This window comes from Hylaeus volcanicus, chromosome 7, assembly GCF_026283585.1.
Source record: "Hylaeus volcanicus isolate JK05 chromosome 7, UHH_iyHylVolc1.0_haploid, whole genome shotgun sequence".
In the NCBI taxonomy this organism is placed as follows: Eukaryota; Metazoa; Arthropoda; class Insecta; order Hymenoptera; family Colletidae; genus Hylaeus; species Hylaeus volcanicus.
Window position 1 is genome coordinate 20,373,472 of NC_071982.1, and position 17,121 is coordinate 20,390,592.

At 36.1% G+C, this 17,121-nt stretch overlaps 3 protein-coding genes across 9 annotated transcripts; 1 reads left to right on the forward strand and 2 right to left on the reverse strand.

Moving 5' to 3' along the window:
• Positions 1-875: 875 nt before the first annotated feature.
• On the reverse strand, positions 876-8,430 carry LOC128880261 (AT-rich interactive domain-containing protein 4A). The gene is made up of 7 exons (XM_054130142.1): positions 8,090-8,430; positions 6,710-7,146; positions 6,382-6,627; positions 6,003-6,207; positions 1,463-5,921; positions 1,250-1,390; positions 876-1,168 (listed from the first exon to the last, which is right to left on the reverse strand). The coding sequence occupies exons 1-7, from the start codon at positions 8,093-8,095 to the stop codon at positions 1,125-1,127; spliced, it is 5,538 nt and encodes a 1,845-aa protein (XP_053986117.1). The 5' UTR covers positions 8,096-8,430; the 3' UTR covers positions 876-1,124.
• Positions 8,431-9,653: 1,223 nt separating this feature from the next.
• On the forward strand, positions 9,654-12,913 carry LOC128880265 (protein arginine N-methyltransferase 1). Of its 4 annotated transcripts, none has more exons than XM_054130151.1 (2): positions 9,654-9,887; positions 10,713-12,913. In XM_054130151.1, exons 1-2 carry the CDS (start codon positions 9,822-9,824, stop codon positions 11,793-11,795), a joined length of 1,149 nt encoding a protein of 382 aa, XP_053986126.1. In that variant the 5' UTR covers positions 9,654-9,821; the 3' UTR covers positions 11,796-12,913. The 4 variants fall into 4 exon arrangements, with proteins under 4 accessions (XP_053986126.1, XP_053986129.1, XP_053986127.1 ...); XM_054130154.1 differs by lacking the exon at positions 9,654-9,887 and adding an exon at positions 9,989-10,133; XM_054130152.1 differs by lacking the exon at positions 9,654-9,887 and adding an exon at positions 10,227-10,377.
• Positions 12,607-16,992, reverse strand: LOC128880264 (exocyst complex component 5). Of its 4 annotated transcripts, none has more exons than XM_054130150.1 (7): positions 16,741-16,992; positions 16,349-16,438; positions 15,804-16,247; positions 15,149-15,726; positions 14,588-15,076; positions 14,002-14,509; positions 12,607-13,898 (listed from the first exon to the last, which is right to left on the reverse strand). In XM_054130150.1, the coding sequence occupies exons 2-7, from the start codon at positions 16,379-16,381 to the stop codon at positions 13,800-13,802; spliced, it is 2,151 nt and encodes a 716-aa protein (XP_053986125.1). In that variant the 5' UTR covers positions 16,382-16,438; positions 16,741-16,992; the 3' UTR covers positions 12,607-13,799. The 4 variants fall into 4 exon arrangements, with proteins under 4 accessions (XP_053986125.1, XP_053986123.1, XP_053986121.1 ...); XM_054130148.1 differs by having other exon boundaries at positions 16,560-16,992; XM_054130146.1 differs by having other exon boundaries at positions 16,547-16,992.
• Positions 16,993-17,121: the final 129 nt, after the last annotated feature.

Consider the following 17,121-nt stretch of genomic DNA (forward strand, 5'->3'; position numbering starts at 1 on the left):
TTACGATATACGACGACGAAACGTCTAATACCGATCTGATGATTAAAGCACAATGGCAGCAATTTTTCAGATATAATGCAAAAGGCTGTAAACTGATGAATTTTGTTGAGCTGCGTTCATGACAATTGCATAGATGAGTTCCTTATGCACTTTGTCAAGATATTTATTTTCAAGTACGAGTGTGATTGTTAATTACAATAAACTTTAGTCTTTCGTATTTTAGAACAACTACAATACGATATTTTATTCATGTAAATTATGTACATAAATTAAAATTATCCCTCTGTTTAGACGTTAAAAATTGTGCTATATCTCACATACGCTGTCAATGTACAATATTTTATTAACGTACAAACGAACATTGCTTTTCAATATGACCATTTTCTTATCATTTTAAAATCTACATCAAATTGTAACGTTTTATTTAAATAAAAAAATTTTTATCGTAAAGACGCTACGATTCTATTTACGTATATACGTATATTGCAGACCACTAGACGTTACTACTTCTAATATATACAAAACTTTTTTACCCTAGAAAATACATGATGGTTTGTTGCACTCGCGTGTGTAATGATGTCTTTATTTTGTCGTCCTGAAAACAGCTCAACAGCCAACGGTGCTATAAGCTATGCTCGAAACGGAAATGACAAACGGCTTAGACAATTATTTGTTCCCAAGATGTCTTTATAATAACATACTATCGGTAACGTTTTTTTTTTCTCGGCCTTTTCTTAAAAAACAAGAATAAACGATGAAATGATCATCAAATTCGATAATTTGTACTTTGCATCTGAGCAGGTGAAATGACAAATCGAGGATAAAGATTTTTTTAACAGTCACATTACGTTCTTGATAAAACAATGTACAACGCAAAGCATATATGAATATATATTTTCATTCTAATAAATGTTCCTCCTTTATACTAAACCTTATATCTATATCTACAAGTTATATTAGTGGGGGAAAAGTTACCTAAGCGACGTTAGGTAGGTAAAAATTGTCATGAAGTCTGCTGTGATTGCAGGGTGTCCGTATAATGATATTACTCTATATCTCCCAGTATTGTATAAAAGTTTTCTTTAGCGTAGGTTAAGTGAAATAGGATGCTTCAAGATAGCTCATCACGAACAGGCCTGTTGCATTTCTGCTTTAGCTGCCTTTATAGCTGAAACCAAATTAAATTCCTCATTATTCTTGCATCTTAAACGCGTAAACGTTAAAGAAATATATGTTACAAAATAATCACCTTCCCGTTCTCTTCTCCTCAACTTTTTTCTGCGTCTTTCAATAGCGGCAAGTTCAACTTTCACAGCATTGTACGTTTTACGTAACTCGGTTAATTTTTGTTGTAACACAGCTATCCTTTGACTTCCATCCAATTCGGGGTCTGTAACATAAAAACATTAAATTTACTTATCCCGTCGAGAGATTAAATTTTAAGGAAGTATATAAACTGTACCTAATTCCACATAGAAATTGTATTTCGTGGGCCGTGGTGATCTCGACGAGTAATTGCTAAGATCGGCGACAGTGGTAGCGATATTCGTATGATTTGCAGGTGTCGAATTAACTGCACATAAATTGGAACCTTCACTGGTATCATCGCTATCGCTGCCAGCGCCATGCCTTCCGTGCCTCCCGCTATGCCTCGCTCCTGTTTTCTTTGAAGTACTCTTATCGCATTCCGAATGCTTCCTACTTCTTTTACGTTTCTTAGGAGACTGTGCCTCTTCCACGGATCGTTTCGCTGGGGGTTTCAGCATTCTATCCGCTGAATTTCCTTCAACGTTTGGTGACGTATCATCTTCGCTGAATCCAGGACCTTTGCAACCGCTATCGTTATCTGCTTCGGAGCTATCACGATTAAGTTTTAAATTATCCTCGGAAATTGGCGACGAACCACCTGTCCTCTCCTCCCTGGGGGATCCGGAAATATTGGAAATACTAGAGTCCGGAGTGGTTGGAGGAGTATTGTCCATTACAGGCGCTGCTTCGTTACTCTCTCGTCTTTGCGCAGGCATTAATGCAGGCAGATGTTGATGATGCGATTGCTGTCTTACGCCTAGAGTAGGATTTTGTTGCATCGGTAGAGAAACTGGAACGGACGTTTCTACAGTCTTTGGCAGTGCCATACAAGTAACCACGGTATTGCTGGTTGTACTTTGGCCTGAAGTAGGTGCGCTAGCGAAAGGCATTTCCATTAGGACTATACTGCTCTCCGTTGTTTCGACTTTTGGAGGAGAACAAGATGGGCCAGCATTTATTTGTTCGATACTTTCGGTAACTGGGGCGGGTGAACCGGGTATTTCTTCCTCGCATAGCAAAGAATTAATCGCCTCTCCTTCTTCGTCTGCTTTTATAACAGCTATGTTCTCGACTTTGCATTCGGTGACGCACTCTTGTTGCTGGTGCTTTAAATGCTGCATGGACTTCTGCACTTGCAGCTTCGAGTACCGTTCCTGCGAATCTTGCAGTCTATCTAATTCAGCTCTTAACTTGACATCGAAATTGGAAGGAGCTTTTACATCTTGTGGCTCTCCATTATCGATTACTAACCTCTGCTCAGAATCGCTACTGTCCGCAGAATCTACCATATCTTGACTGACTATCTTTTTACGTTTCTCCTTCTCCTTTTCTTTAAAATCGTGTTCCTTAAATTCGTCATCCAATTTCTTCGATTCGTCAGCCTCCATATGTTTCCATTCCACTTCTTCGGGCTCTTGTACATTTTTAAGTTCCGTTTTTGTTTCAGCGAATTTCTTTAACTCCACTTCCTTCTTAAGCTTAAGTTGCTGCAGTTCTTCTTCCTTCTGCTTAATCACAACGCGCATCATTTCTCTGCACTCCTCTTCCTTATTCATCATGACTTCCTCTTCTTCCCGTTTTTTATTCTCGATTTCCACTTTAGACAAGCTTTGATCCTCTTTAGTTTTATGTACAATAATGGTGTCTAATTTTTTAGGAATCTCTTTCGGAGGCTTCCATACGACTTCGGGAATTTCCTCGTCTTTCTTGGTATCTTTTGTTTTATTACGGAAAGCCATCGCAGCTGAAAGTTTCTCTTCTATAGTCGATGTAGCCGGCAGCCTCGTGCTTATTGGCGCCGGAGCTGCCACAATTGGAGACAAGACAGGCGTAATGTCCAACAATTTTGTATCGAGTGTTTTTAATTCTGGAGATTGTCTATGCAACGGAGACAGTTTAACGGTCTGCTTTTGATCCATTGGTATCTCTGGTTTACTCAAAACTATCGTTGTCAACTCTTCTCTTACAGATTCGATCTGTGGATTCGAGTCCTCTTTAGTCGATTCCAACGAATCGTTCATATCGTTGACAGGAAACATTTCTTGTTGATAAGTAAACAAGTTTTCTTGCTCTGCTTCGGATACTTCCGCCTCTGATATTATCAAACGATCTTCCGAATCATCGTGAGTACCATCATCGTCTCCAGGTAAATCGCTAAACAAAAGATCTATGCCGTTAGTTATCTTACCTGGTTCTTCGATAATAGGTGTAGGTTTCACTTGATTAAATGGCGGTGACTCACAGAGTTTATCAAATGCTTCCTCATACGTTGTCGTCGATGATGTAGACTGTATCGATTTGTGAGTAGACTGACTTTCCGTAATATCATCTATTCTTTTACTAAATAATTTCTTTGCTTTCTTTCGGGAATCGTTATCTATCTCTGGCTTCACTTCCTTCATAACTGGCGAGACGATCAATTTCTGTTTCTTCTTCGGACTTTTCGGTTCCTCCTCGAACACTCTCTTTTTTACTTTATCCTTTTCTCCACTGGTGTCTCGTTTGTTTCGTACTTCGAACTCGAAGGGCTCTGGTTCTTTGAATTCGTAGATATCTTCCGTATTATCTACCGCCTTGGATTCGGGAGTTGTTTCTAATTTCGACGATTCCAAGTTTTTCTCCAATTTTGGAGAAACTAGAACAGCGGTTTCGCTTTCCTCCAGTTTTATTTCGTCTTCGGGGTCACGCTCGACTCTGACGAGTTCTAATTTTACAGCCTTGTCGAAGCCTTTCAGTTCGGATCGTATTTGATTCAAATCGAAATCTCGACCTTTAGGTTGCTCTTCGTCACTGTCTGGTTCCGATTTTATGCCTTGGGATTTGCCAATCGTTCTTCTCAAACGTCTACCTCTACGCGGTTCCTCTAAATTATCTTTGTCTTCTTCGCCCTCACTGGTTTCATCAGGTTTCATTCGATCTTCCGCTCGACATTTTGCTTCCCTGCGCTTCTTTTCATCCGTACCCTTAGATTTTGTTCGCGTTTGTTCTGGTTCTGTAGTGTCGGAATCGTACGCCTCGCTGTCTTCAGTTTCAGAGGCAACCGATATATCCGTGTGACCTGACATTCTTCTAGTGCGTCTTCGATGCTCCGCGCCAGATACATCGGTGTTCCTTGTCGTTCGTGTGTGTCTGTTTGCCGGTGTCGCAGGACTTTTAGTTCTGGAACTGGAACTTGTTACGGACAACGGAGTCGTAGACCTAGCTGGCTGAGCCGCTTCTTTATCTTTCTCTTCTTTCTTTACTTCCTTTATCGACATCGACGGAACAACTGTCGACGTAGGTGCTACGCTTTGTGCTCGACGACGGTTTTGAGACGTACTCGAACTTGCGTTAGAAACACTTTTCGACGATTTATTTATATTATTAGATAAATTAGAGCTGGGAGTTTGTGGCCGCGAAGTAGCCTTGATACGTTTCACTCTACCTTGGGCTTGTGTAAAGTTCTGTGCTATTCTCGATGCTTTGATCCATTCGTCGTATCTTGTGTTCCAACCGGTATAATGAACAAGATACATCGGTTCCGTGCCATCTTTCTCCATGTCGATGACTTTTGCTTCGTAAGTGACTTTGGATTCGTGAGTAGGTCCGTAGTACACTTTCAATCTATCTCCTAATTCCACAGGGCCCTTGTAGCATGGCGCAGATTCTGCCAACTGTTCATCGGACCGCGATTTCTCTGTCTCGTATTCCTTGCGTTTTCTCCCTCGTTTCTTCAATTCCTCGTCCGTCAAACGTCTCTGTTTAGTTAGAACCTTTCGTTCAGATTCTCTGGATGGAGTTCGAGTTTCCCTAGTTTCGGAAGATGTTTTACTTTTTACAGTGTCGTCTTTAGATTTAGATCTCGTTTTAGCGGCTTCTTCCTCTTTCGTTTTATCATCCTTTTTCTCCTGCTTCTTAGGCTCATTTTTCTTCTTATCTACAACTTTCTTCTTCGGATCTTCTTTACTTTTAGATTTACCCCTATTTTGCAGCGCTAAAGACGTCGATATTTTTTGAGATTTTTCGCTGCTAGACGATTCCGCCTCACCCTCTATATTCACGTCGCTTTCTTGGCCGCTACCGCACTCTTCAAACTCATCCTTTTTCTTAATTTTTACAATTTCTTCTTCTTTCACCGGTTCTTTTTTAACTTCCTTCTTCTCCTTCTTCTCATCCTCCGTGACTTTTTTCTCCTCTTCTTCCTTCTCATTTTTAACGACGGACACTTGCGGCGGAACAGGCGTATTTCTGTCTTTATCTCTAATCAGACTTCTACCAGGACGTTGTTTACGTATAGAACCCCTCGGATGGTTCACCATAGTACAACCTAATTTTCTATAAAAATCTTCGAAGGAGTGTAAGAATTTCTTGTAGGCCTGTTTAACCAAATTGTGCGTAGAAGGCGAGTTCTGCATAGTGAAACTCAAACGACGCGTTATCAACTTCCATTGATTTTGATTCGTGACACGATTGTAACCGCCTAATTTATAAACGGCTCGAAACAATCTATACAAATCTATGTCCTCGGATCCAATCATCGGACAATTATTGATAGGTGTTCCGCGATCGTCCATGAATTTGTATAGTTGTGCCACAAAGTGATCCTTTTCTTCGCGTGGTTCATCGTCTGAACTCTGAAAAGGGAAAAGCGTTACGATTATGGATTACTCGTGTAGTAAATTTATTTACAATGGAGTCCGCAAAAAGGATCTTACATCCGAATCGAGTTCTCCATCGGAATCACTATTCCCACTCGATACAGAATGTCCAAAAAGAGAATCCCTATCCCAATGGGGAGGCAACTCATTCTTTTCTAAAAATAGCAGTGCCTTTTCAACTGCAATCTTCAACGTGCTATTCTCAACTTTGTTGACAAGTTCCTTCGTGAATTCGGTGGCCTCTTTCTTTGGAACTGTATAACTGAACATTTAAATTAAGCTGTAGTAATACAACAGAAAATAATTAAAGAAACAGTAACAAAAGTAATCTTTATTTGTACAAGTTAGATTGAGACCAGAAGTGTTCAAAAAATATTCAAAATGATTAATACAATTTTTGCAGTTTTAAATTTATTCGAATGAAACGTGAACTTACTATCGCGCATCCTTAAACGAACGTACGAGGTAGTCGTCTCGCACGCGGATTCTCACAGTGTCCTGAGCAGTTGGTGCGACCACTAACCCAGGGAACCAGTTATCTTTTTTCTTTTTATCTCCAAGTTCCACGCAAACAACCCGTCCGATTTCGGGTTCCGTCTCCATCCCTTCTTTCCCAATTCCACTGGAACCTGAGTCGCGAGCGCCTCGCGGAGGGCTGTCCTCGTCATCGCTACTCTCATCTCTACGATATCAATTATTCTTTTAATTACCGAGACAAGTTATTTTAGGGAATTATACCGCGAATACGATTTCGCGATGCTCACTGTGCTTGTCTAGAACGCCGTCCTCTTCTGCCTCCTATTACAGGATTCCCAAAATGTTCCGGATGGGTCAAAGGAAGCTGGTCCAAAGTTTCGCTCTCCGCGAAATGCCGTCCGCTCTTCAAACAAAGAGCAGTCCTCCTCAACGTCGTGATATCTCCATCATCAAAGACTACAGTGTACTGACTACAATCTTGGATTTTGGTAATGGTTGCTTCCACGAAATCTTTCCTATCCCCGTGTCTGGCTTCAATAGATGCACCTACTCTCAAAGTTCCTTTTATCTGATCATCTGCTACAGTCGCAGTCCCCAAACCTTGCTTATAAGTCACCCTGCATTTTACAGATCGTACCACTTTCCGAATTTTTGCTTCACAGAAGGCACCCTTGTATTTAGCGCTTACCTCCGTACCCACTGATAGGTACGGTGGATCGTCTCCCTGTAACAATGAAGGTATATATGTATTTATACACAATATATAAATTTTTCTTTATGACATACTTTCATGGTGTCATTGCATACTCATGTTTTTCTCACACAAAAAATATATACAGGAGGAAATCTAAATGTCCTGCATATTAATACACAATATTAATAAAACTTTAAGGCAATTACATTTATCTGTTTTATCATAATCCAGCTGTTTGCTACTTTGATACATCCACTAATCTGATCTAATGTGTATAACATGTATTGCTTTTGATATAAAAATAATTTTTTCTATATACATACACTTTTTTTGCAAAAAAAGAAATAAATACAAAGGAGGTTCCAATACCCTATGTATAATTTCACATTATTAATGAGAGTTTAAGATATTGTGTTCTTTTTTATTTGATCTCTTATGGCTTCATTATAATCTGTCATATTATTATTCGGCTTTGCTATGGACATTATCGAGAAAAATAAAGCGTCACAAAGGCCATAAAAATGCCAGATGCCCTTCTACAATGAACTATTGTTTATGTAGGCGGTCTTGCCTCGCAGATATAGAAAATCGTTTCGGAATCGAAGAGTTCCACGATGCACGAGGAACTGTAAAAATGTGTGTTTCGTTGAAATAAAACTCATACTTTGACATCTTAACCACATTTTCAAAACGAAGTCCGCTACGTTCATGACAGCCTGTCGAATTTCTCAGACATCGGGCAATATTCGTAACCTCGAAGGTACATTAGGCGAGACATTCGTCCGAAGAAATTCACCTGCGAAAGCGTTGCAACCAGATAACAAAAGCACGGATTTTACTTTCTCGATGCACACGACAGGGAGAGAAAGAGAGTGGTGAAGAGAGAAAAAAAAAAGAAAAAAGAAGACAACTCAAGTATACAATCTTTGCGCACTTGTTTCTACGTCAACTTTTCTCCCGCCTGTTTGCTTACCAGCATCTTCTAGCGCTCCACGATCTCCATACAGATAATCTTGAGACACTGGCACGTTCGAGACATGAAAATCGTATTTCTATTATTTCGTCGAGAGTAATAACAGGAGAAAGATCACGGAGACACCATAAGTTGACCCCCTTCGCGGAACCAACACTTCACGGTCCGAATGCGTACAAGCTCCTGTTCCCTGCCCATTTCCACCCCGACGCAACTTGTCAGCTAGCCACTCGACTCCTATTGGATGATGTCTTTGCACTCTCTGAAAACAACCGAGCGAAGATACGAAATTAAAGATATCGCCCTGTCCTTCGATTATCGATGATTCCTACGTACGTGTGATCGGGCGATCGAGACATGATTTTTCCTGACGATTTTTTTATAAATAAATATCTGTTTCGCGTGAAAATTAAATTGTTAGGGCGATTCCACTGCGCATACGACAGGGACGTACCAATATGTTATCGGTGTTGGGACATGGGGGCCGTTCTCCCTCTTAGAGTACGCGATTTTCGCGCATGCGTGATCAGGAACGACGACATATGGTTAACGTAATGGAGGCCAAAGCCTGAGGGGCCCCTCGAGAAAACAGTTGAAAACAGTCGCATTTTTCTTCGAAGGATATTCCTAGATAACATTTAACAATTCGAACTTCGATTTAACACATGAGTATATGCGTCGTAAATTTTAGATGTTTTCCTTGTACTTTTAACAAATATTAAAGTTCTTCACAAATCTCAAATGAAATTAGTATGTTGAGTTACATAATCCCAACGTTCTATTTGAACAATTACGACGATATTATTCCCTCCTTTAACTGCTTCATTTATCTGTCAAAAATCACGTACATAAATCAGTTAAACAGGGAACTTACAATACCCATTTTTATTTAATTAAAACACTTTCCTGGTGTCACTTTTGATGCACATGCGCGAAAATTGCGGCAAATCTGATTGCACTGATCGGAGAGAAGTGCAGGTACTTGTTTCAGTACTTGTGGTCTCGATACTAGAAACAAACAGTACATTTTCATTGTTAAATTAACTGTGTACGCATCGCGTGGCTGTTAAAAAAAAAAAAAAAGAAGAAGACAAAAGAACCAAAAAAAAGAACAATTTACATGAGCACTCGTCTATGAAACAACGTCTATGAAACGTTATTTAAAAATCAATATTTTTGTAGAATACGTGCTTTACAAAGCATTACATAATTTCTGTACTGTAAAAAAATTGGCTGCAATTTTCGAACATTAGGAATGAATATTAAACAACCGTTACGAAAAAAATTTTAATAATTTGTATATGAATGAGGAACGATTTCAAGTCGAATTTTTATGCTTAATACATTGTGGATTGTATTAAACGTATACGTTGTTTTTGTTACTCAATTAAAAGTAATGTCGTTTGTTTATATATATAAACAGTTATCTAAATGAGATTCAAAAATTTAAACGAAATTTATAAATTTCAATTACCTGTACAGAATTGTCACTAGCACATCAATTTTCAACTACATGTTCTAACGATAACAATTAATTCTGTAACGAGATCAATATAGTTAATAAATGGATTCATACGGACTCTTCGCTAGAATATGGGAAACAAATTTGACAAAGGAATTTAATCGAATTCTCGATGGTTAATGGAATGTTTGTTGACAGAATCGTATTCATAATTTGCCATGTGCCTTCGTACGGTCCTGCTTATGGTCGTCTGCTGTGACGCGGAACAAAATGGCGTCGAGTAATGAAGTGCCGGTAGAAATCAACCAAAGTAGCATGTGCACAGCGGAAAATTCGGTAAGTTTGATGAAATTATTTTAATTAAAGTAGAGAAGGAACGTCGTGATGGTGTCGTGAATGAATCGATATTATCATAACGAGTCCATGATATCTTCCAAACTTATGAACGAGGAAATTGTTAAAATGTCGTTTGTCATAATAGTTCTCCCTGTGACTAAGGGATCTTAACAACAGATTGATCCGATCGTTCTTCGTTCGTCGACATTTCCCTACCGTCTCTCGTTAAAATAATTACCAATTGTCGTAAGTTATTTCGTAACGTTATCACTTAAAAAATCGAGCTATATCCAATTCCGTGTACGTATTGCTCGTCACACGACGATACGGAAATATGTGTGAGTGTGAAGAATCCCGACTGGTCATTCGATCTCAAACAGACGCCATTCGTTTTGGCGGGCACGTGTACGTTTCTCCGGTGTCGGCGTAAAAGACCATTTTCCACGTACATTCCGAATTTTTCAATTTTCCATTGCTGATGAACAACATTGTAAATAATGTTTAGTAACAATTCTTATTACATTTAGATGAAAAGAGAATTATATGTCTCTTTAATTCAAGATAATACTTATACATCACGTGTTTGTAGATAACTGTAGGTTCTTTTCACGCATATGTAAAAACCATTATTTCTAACATCTCATAATCGATTTCTAAACAATCTTCCTACGTATCTTTGAATTTAAATACGCGCCAGCGATAGAACAGTTTGAACTAATTTTAATTTGAAAATTTTAGCATAGAACCTATTTTGTAGTACTTCCACGCGTTTAAATTAACTATTTCTATATTAATTACTTTCGTTTCTTTTTTATATCGTTACAGACATCAAAGATGGAGTCCATGGAAGTATCAGAGACTGTTCCTGCGTCAAATAAAGATGCAACACCTTCCTCTTGTAAGGAGTCTGTTTCTGTGGATGATATGACGTCACGAGACTATTACTTTGACTCATATGCCCATTATGGAATACACGAAGAAATGCTAAAGGACGAAGTGCGTACTGTGACATATCGTAATTCCATGTATCACAATAAACACCTGTTCAAAGGGAAAACTGTTCTCGACATTGGTTGTGGAACTGGTATACTTTCAATGTTTGCTGCCAAAGCTGGAGCAGCGAAAGTTATTGGTATTGAATGTTCTAATATTGTTGAATATGCAGAAAAAATTGTAGAAGCCAATCAATTGTCGAACATCATAACAATACTTAAAGGGAAAGTCGAAGAAGTTTCATTGCCAGATGGTGTAGAAAAGGTTGACATAATTATTTCTGAATGGATGGGATATTGTTTGTTTTACGAATCTATGTTAGATACAGTACTCTTTGCTAGAGACAAATGGCTCCGTGAAGACGGAATGTTGTTCCCTGACAAAGCAACTTTATTTATTTGTGGTATAGAAGACAGACAATACAAGGATGAGAAGATAAATTGGTGGGACGATGTATACGGATTTGATATGAGTAGTATAAGGAAAGTAGCGATTAGCGAACCTTTAGTGGATGTTGTGGACCCCAAGCAAGTTGTTACAAATGCATGTCTAATCAAGGAAGTTGATTTATACACAGTGACTAAGGCTGATTTGGAGTTCTCCTCGCCGTTCACCCTACAAGTTCGTAGGAACGACTACGTTCAAGCATTAGTTACATTCTTTAACATCGAATTCACCAAGTGCCATAAACGCATTGGCTTTAGTACAGCACCGGAAGTACAGTATACTCATTGGAAACAGACAGTGTTCTACTTTGACGAATATATGACAGTCAAGAAAGGAGAAGAAATATACGGTGTCTTTTCAATGAAACCAAACGCGAGAAACTACAGAGATCTGGATTTCAGTATTGAACTGGACTTTAAAGGGGAATTGTGCCAAGTACACGAAACTAATACCTATCGTATGCGCTGATATCTATCAGATGATTCATCTTCTTCCTTTTATTTTCATGGATCATAACACTGTGTAATCAAATAGAAGACCAGGACTTTTAATTATTATTGAATTATATTAGATAATTTAATAATGTTTATCAGTATGGTACAACGGATGTTACGAATTATGCGAATTAATTTTATTCTTTAATTCTAAAAAAGTTAGAAGGCTTCCCATTTGAGAATCGATAGAATATTCCGAATCTTCGTTAATCTCGTTTAAGTTTTGTAATACATGATACACTAAAAGAATAAGATCGATACACAACTTAACTACATATATTAATTTTACTTTTTTTTTCTCCTTATGTTGTGTATAAGTTGCACATGTAAACTGCTAAATCGATAGCGATTATTATTCAGAGAAAATTTATCAATTCAGAAAATACATCTTATTCATCACATTTTTGTACTGTATTTTTAAAACTAAGTTTTTGTTCACGGCATATACTATATATGTACCACCGTACTTCTGAGAATATTTTGAAACTGCTCATTTACATTATGTATGGCATGTGGAAATGTTTAATATTATATTTTGTTAATTTGGTAGTAAATTGAAACTTATTTTTAGTACCACTTACTTTATCAGCACCTTTCTGAAAACGTGCTCGATATCAGTGATATGTATCATCTGCTGACTTTTTATTAAGAAAATACTGATATTAACTTAATTTTTATACATAACATTTAAGTTACTAATATCGTTGTTACAACATATTCAACCATTTTTATAACCTTATAAAACGTAATGAGTTTCTAACATATGCTTCGTTAATATCCAGTAAAATAATTTGCACGTAAATTTACATCTTAACATTGCTTCGAATTGCGTTATCAAATCTGTTTATAGTAAATGTAAATGTGTACTATATTTTTCTAAATTGGCAAATTACAATAACGGTGAAAATGATTAAATTTATTACGAAAATTCGATGAGTTTTAAATATGAATATATGTTCCGTATTTGCATAGACAACGATCTGTTCTTTGAAGCATATAAATTTTACTTTGTATCGTATTCTAAATAAGCAATTGTGTTTGTTTTGAGTATGGATGTAAATAAAAACATTACGTAGATAATATTAAATAACATCTTTGGTTTAGTTTAGTTCCAACTAGCAATTAATTTTACAATATTAAATTTATATTGTAAAATTTATTTTCCATACAGTCATTAAGATACAGTATTTTAATATTTTCATTTCTTTTTTTAATTTAATAGTAATACTTCGATTGCAAGACAGTTCAATTAATGAAAATATTCGTTAAGTTAAAAAAAAAACAAAATATAAACTTATATATGCGTGAAATACATTTAAAAAGGAAGGTACTCCATCGCAACATTGTAGAGATAAACTGCAGGATTTAGTATAACAGAGAGAAATATGCTTTAATCAAAGAGTGGTATGTAATATTTCGAAATATGTTACCAAATTTTAGGGCAAATAATTGTCTGATATCAATTTATATTAGGAATAACGAAATCAAAAAAAAAAGTAATAACATGAAAACGATTTGATACAATGAATTTTATACTTAGTTACCGTCTGTATATATCAATTTCTCTTAAAGTAAGAAGACCGTTCATTGAAAAAAAAACTGCAATTCTTTATGACCACCTTATATAACAATAAAATTAATACGTTTGCTACAAATATATATAATGTTTATTAAATAATTATGAAAAGAAAGAAAATTTAATTATCTTTCTTCTCATATATAATCAAACCCTTAAAAAATTAAAGACATTGCTACCCTTCAAGTATTTATCATTAGCTACAAAGCACTTTTTAGTGACATTTTGTACAACTGACCAGGTAATGGAGCATTATTATTAGACCTGAAACAACACTCACTTGTTAAGCCTCTGTTATGCAATGCTATCGCTGGACTGTACATTTAGTTACTCCATTCTGCATAATACACTTCACATGCTAACGAGTAATACACGAGTATTGCTACAAAGAGTAAGAAAGTATCATGTAGCTAAACCTTTCAAGCAATTTGCTAACTTTTGTGTTTTGTAATCGGTTCTCAATTGTATAAAATTCAACAAAACATTTCGATCCAATGTTGCCTGTAACAATAAACATTCATGAATAAACAACCGTCTTATAATTAAGTTAAAAAGTTACGAATTATGTTAAAAATAATTAAGATATTTTTAACATGTAACATACCAATTGATCGCCCGTACACACTTGTTTCAAGTTTTCTGGTTTAACCAATAACAAGTTACACAGAGCATGTAAAGTATCGAACAGAGAAGTAACACGATCGATTTCGAGTTCCTTGACGCATTTACGATACTCGTTCATATCGCATATCGCACACATCGCGCCAGCAGAATTAAATTGAAATTGCTGGAGATGATCGTAGATAGTTTTATAGAATCGGATACCGAGTTCCGTAAGAACATTATTTAAATTTTTTCCGTCCAATGTATTTCGAATGTGTCGAATCATTCCAGTGACATACTGAACTACCGTCAAACAAGCTGGAGTATTCAAAGTATCGACATCAGTTTCTGGTTTAAAGTCAGTCTTACGTTGTTCGTTTTGTAGGTATACTTTTACCCAACCAACAATAGCGTTTATACTTCTGTCTAACCCCGTTTCTAGTTTCGTATCGACTTGATCTAACACAACTTTCTTTTTCAACATACATTCTCCATGCTTCGGTGTCGATCTGAAAAGAAAAAAAATATGTTTGAAATCGATGTCTTCCTACTGTTATCGTCATAAAATAGGCAAAACTGTATTTTACGTGATAAGGGGTATAAGACTGTCGTTAAACTGTTCGTCTAGAAGGCGTACAATTGCATTGCATTGGCGTACAACATTGAAAAAGTGTATTTCAGGTTGTGTTCGACTTTCAGGAATTGGTACACTTTGTAAACCTAATTCTAACGCGTAATCAACGTGCTCGCTTATTAAGTATTGCAATAAAATTTCCAGAATTTGAAGCGCATTTATTGGTATTTCTTCAGCTTTCGATAACAACTGGCATCTTTGAAACGCCAGTTTACTTCTTTGTAATAAAGCGATCGCAAGTTCTTCGGATAGAAACGTCTCTCCGCCATAATTCTCTATCTGAGCAATATTTATATTAGTTCTTGCACCTAGAACCGCTTGCAAATCTCTCCGCAATTCTTGGAAGCCACCAGTTTGCAGTTGTTTCTTTTGATGATTTTTAGATTCGTAATACTCGATAAGAAGAGCTGCCGACTTTTCTCGTAATGCTTTTGTTTCGATGCTGGAACAAAAATTCCGATGTGCTATACCTATGTATAATATAATAAGCACATTAATTATTACATACACTTACGTGATATAAGTATCCAAATATTTTTGAAAAATGTTTCTAGTGAGTTTCACGAGATACATGCCATCGGTACCCATATTGAATACTTTCAATTCACTCGATAATTTTACGGTTCTCGTGTACAAATCATACAAGTTCCTGAGGTACTTATCAGGGTCAGTTTTGTCTGCCAATTTAGCAACAGCGTATTTTTGAAGTCTCAGATGATAGATATTCAACACAAATTTTGCCATCACTTGTTCAGGATTTGTAAATACTTGTTGCATTAATTTATGGTACTTTGTACACATAGGTATCACATCCTGAAAAACGTCTTTTCCACCAAAGGAACCCATCTGACTCTGTTCTATAAATGCATCTATGCACTGAGAATATCCTTTGAAGTGAGCTAAGACAGATGCTAATTCTCTCATACGATTAGCATCTTCTCTATTATGTGCCCTAACAAATTCTTCTATAAGATTTCTTTCAATTTCGTCATATTTAACAGCAATCTTTTTCTTTGCATGTTCGAATTTCTCTGAAGGTAATTCTTGAGAAATTAGGTGCAGTTTTTGAATCACATCTGCTGCTTCATCTAGCTGTTATAAAATAAAAAATCTTAATTTACATGACATATAAAATACACTATAAATATCTATAGAACAAAGATTTGTACCGATGACTTATCTGTGAAGATTGGATCTGTTAATGGTCCAGGGCTTAAAAAATCTGAGAAATGTCTCATCAATTTCTGAGCTTCAACAGCCCTAGCTCTCGGAGTGTTAACGCTTTCCAACTGATCTCCCAAATGCAAAACTTTAGTAGCAACAAGATTTATTCTCTCATCCAGTTGATGAAACAAATCGATAGAATGTTTATTTCTCTCTTGTAACTCAAGAATTTCAAGTGTGTGTCTAGCCTCTTCATCTTTTAATGCCGCTTCAAGCTTATCACATTTTTTCTGTTGGCGTTCTTGTAGAATCTGTAGATCTTTTATAGCTTGTAGAAACGTTTCATGCACTATCATGGGATCGAAAAACGTTTTACCGCCATCCTTTGTAGTATCATTAACTGTTCTCCAGGCGAGTCTTTCGACAAATTCCTCAGGATCAAAAGGATCCTGAAAAAAAAAAGAAGAATAATAAATATTATTATTAATGTTTTCGTAAAATAATGGTGCGAATGAAATTGATTTCTTTCGATAATTCGTGAATTGTTTACCTGTTCTAATTCCTTCATGTATTGTTGCATCATTTTGACGATAAATTGGATGACAGGTGTGAGGTTAGAATACGTGTGGTTATAATTTCACTGTAAAAGAAAACAAAATTTAAATTAATAATAAAAGATTATATAAAAGTAGGTCAATTCCGATGGGAAGTTGTTATTAATTTTTATTAAGAATTATACATTTCATACAAATTGACTTTACTACGATCGTTCGACAGTTCGCATATCGCGTCTTGTACTTCACATAAATGTATCATATGAGAATGATTTTCTACGAAAGTATTTATTGTACAACGTAATCTTTCATTATACAGATAACCATACTGTTAAAAATGCTTGATATCGTATGTAACGTAAGGATCAGAAAATAATGTACAACATACACATGGTTTTTATTTTTGTAATTATACATCTACTTGGTACATACGTCCTCGTTATGAAGAATTCTATACATTCCTATTTGTTAATCGATATAACAAACTAATAATGTTACAGTAGAAACTCGACGCAGTTTTGAAATATACTTATTCTTTTTTCATAAAAACTTTTTTTTTCTGTTAACAATACAAAAAGCGAGATTAATCGTAATTGTAATATCTGTTGTTTTTTTGTACAAAATATGTCTTTTTCTTCTTTTTAATAAAAATCAGAATAATATATACGATATATAAAATTGTTTTGGTATTATCATTGCATATTACGAAGTCCCACTAAAATATTCTAATTATATTAGATATTCTTTAATTAACTTGATTATAGGAAAG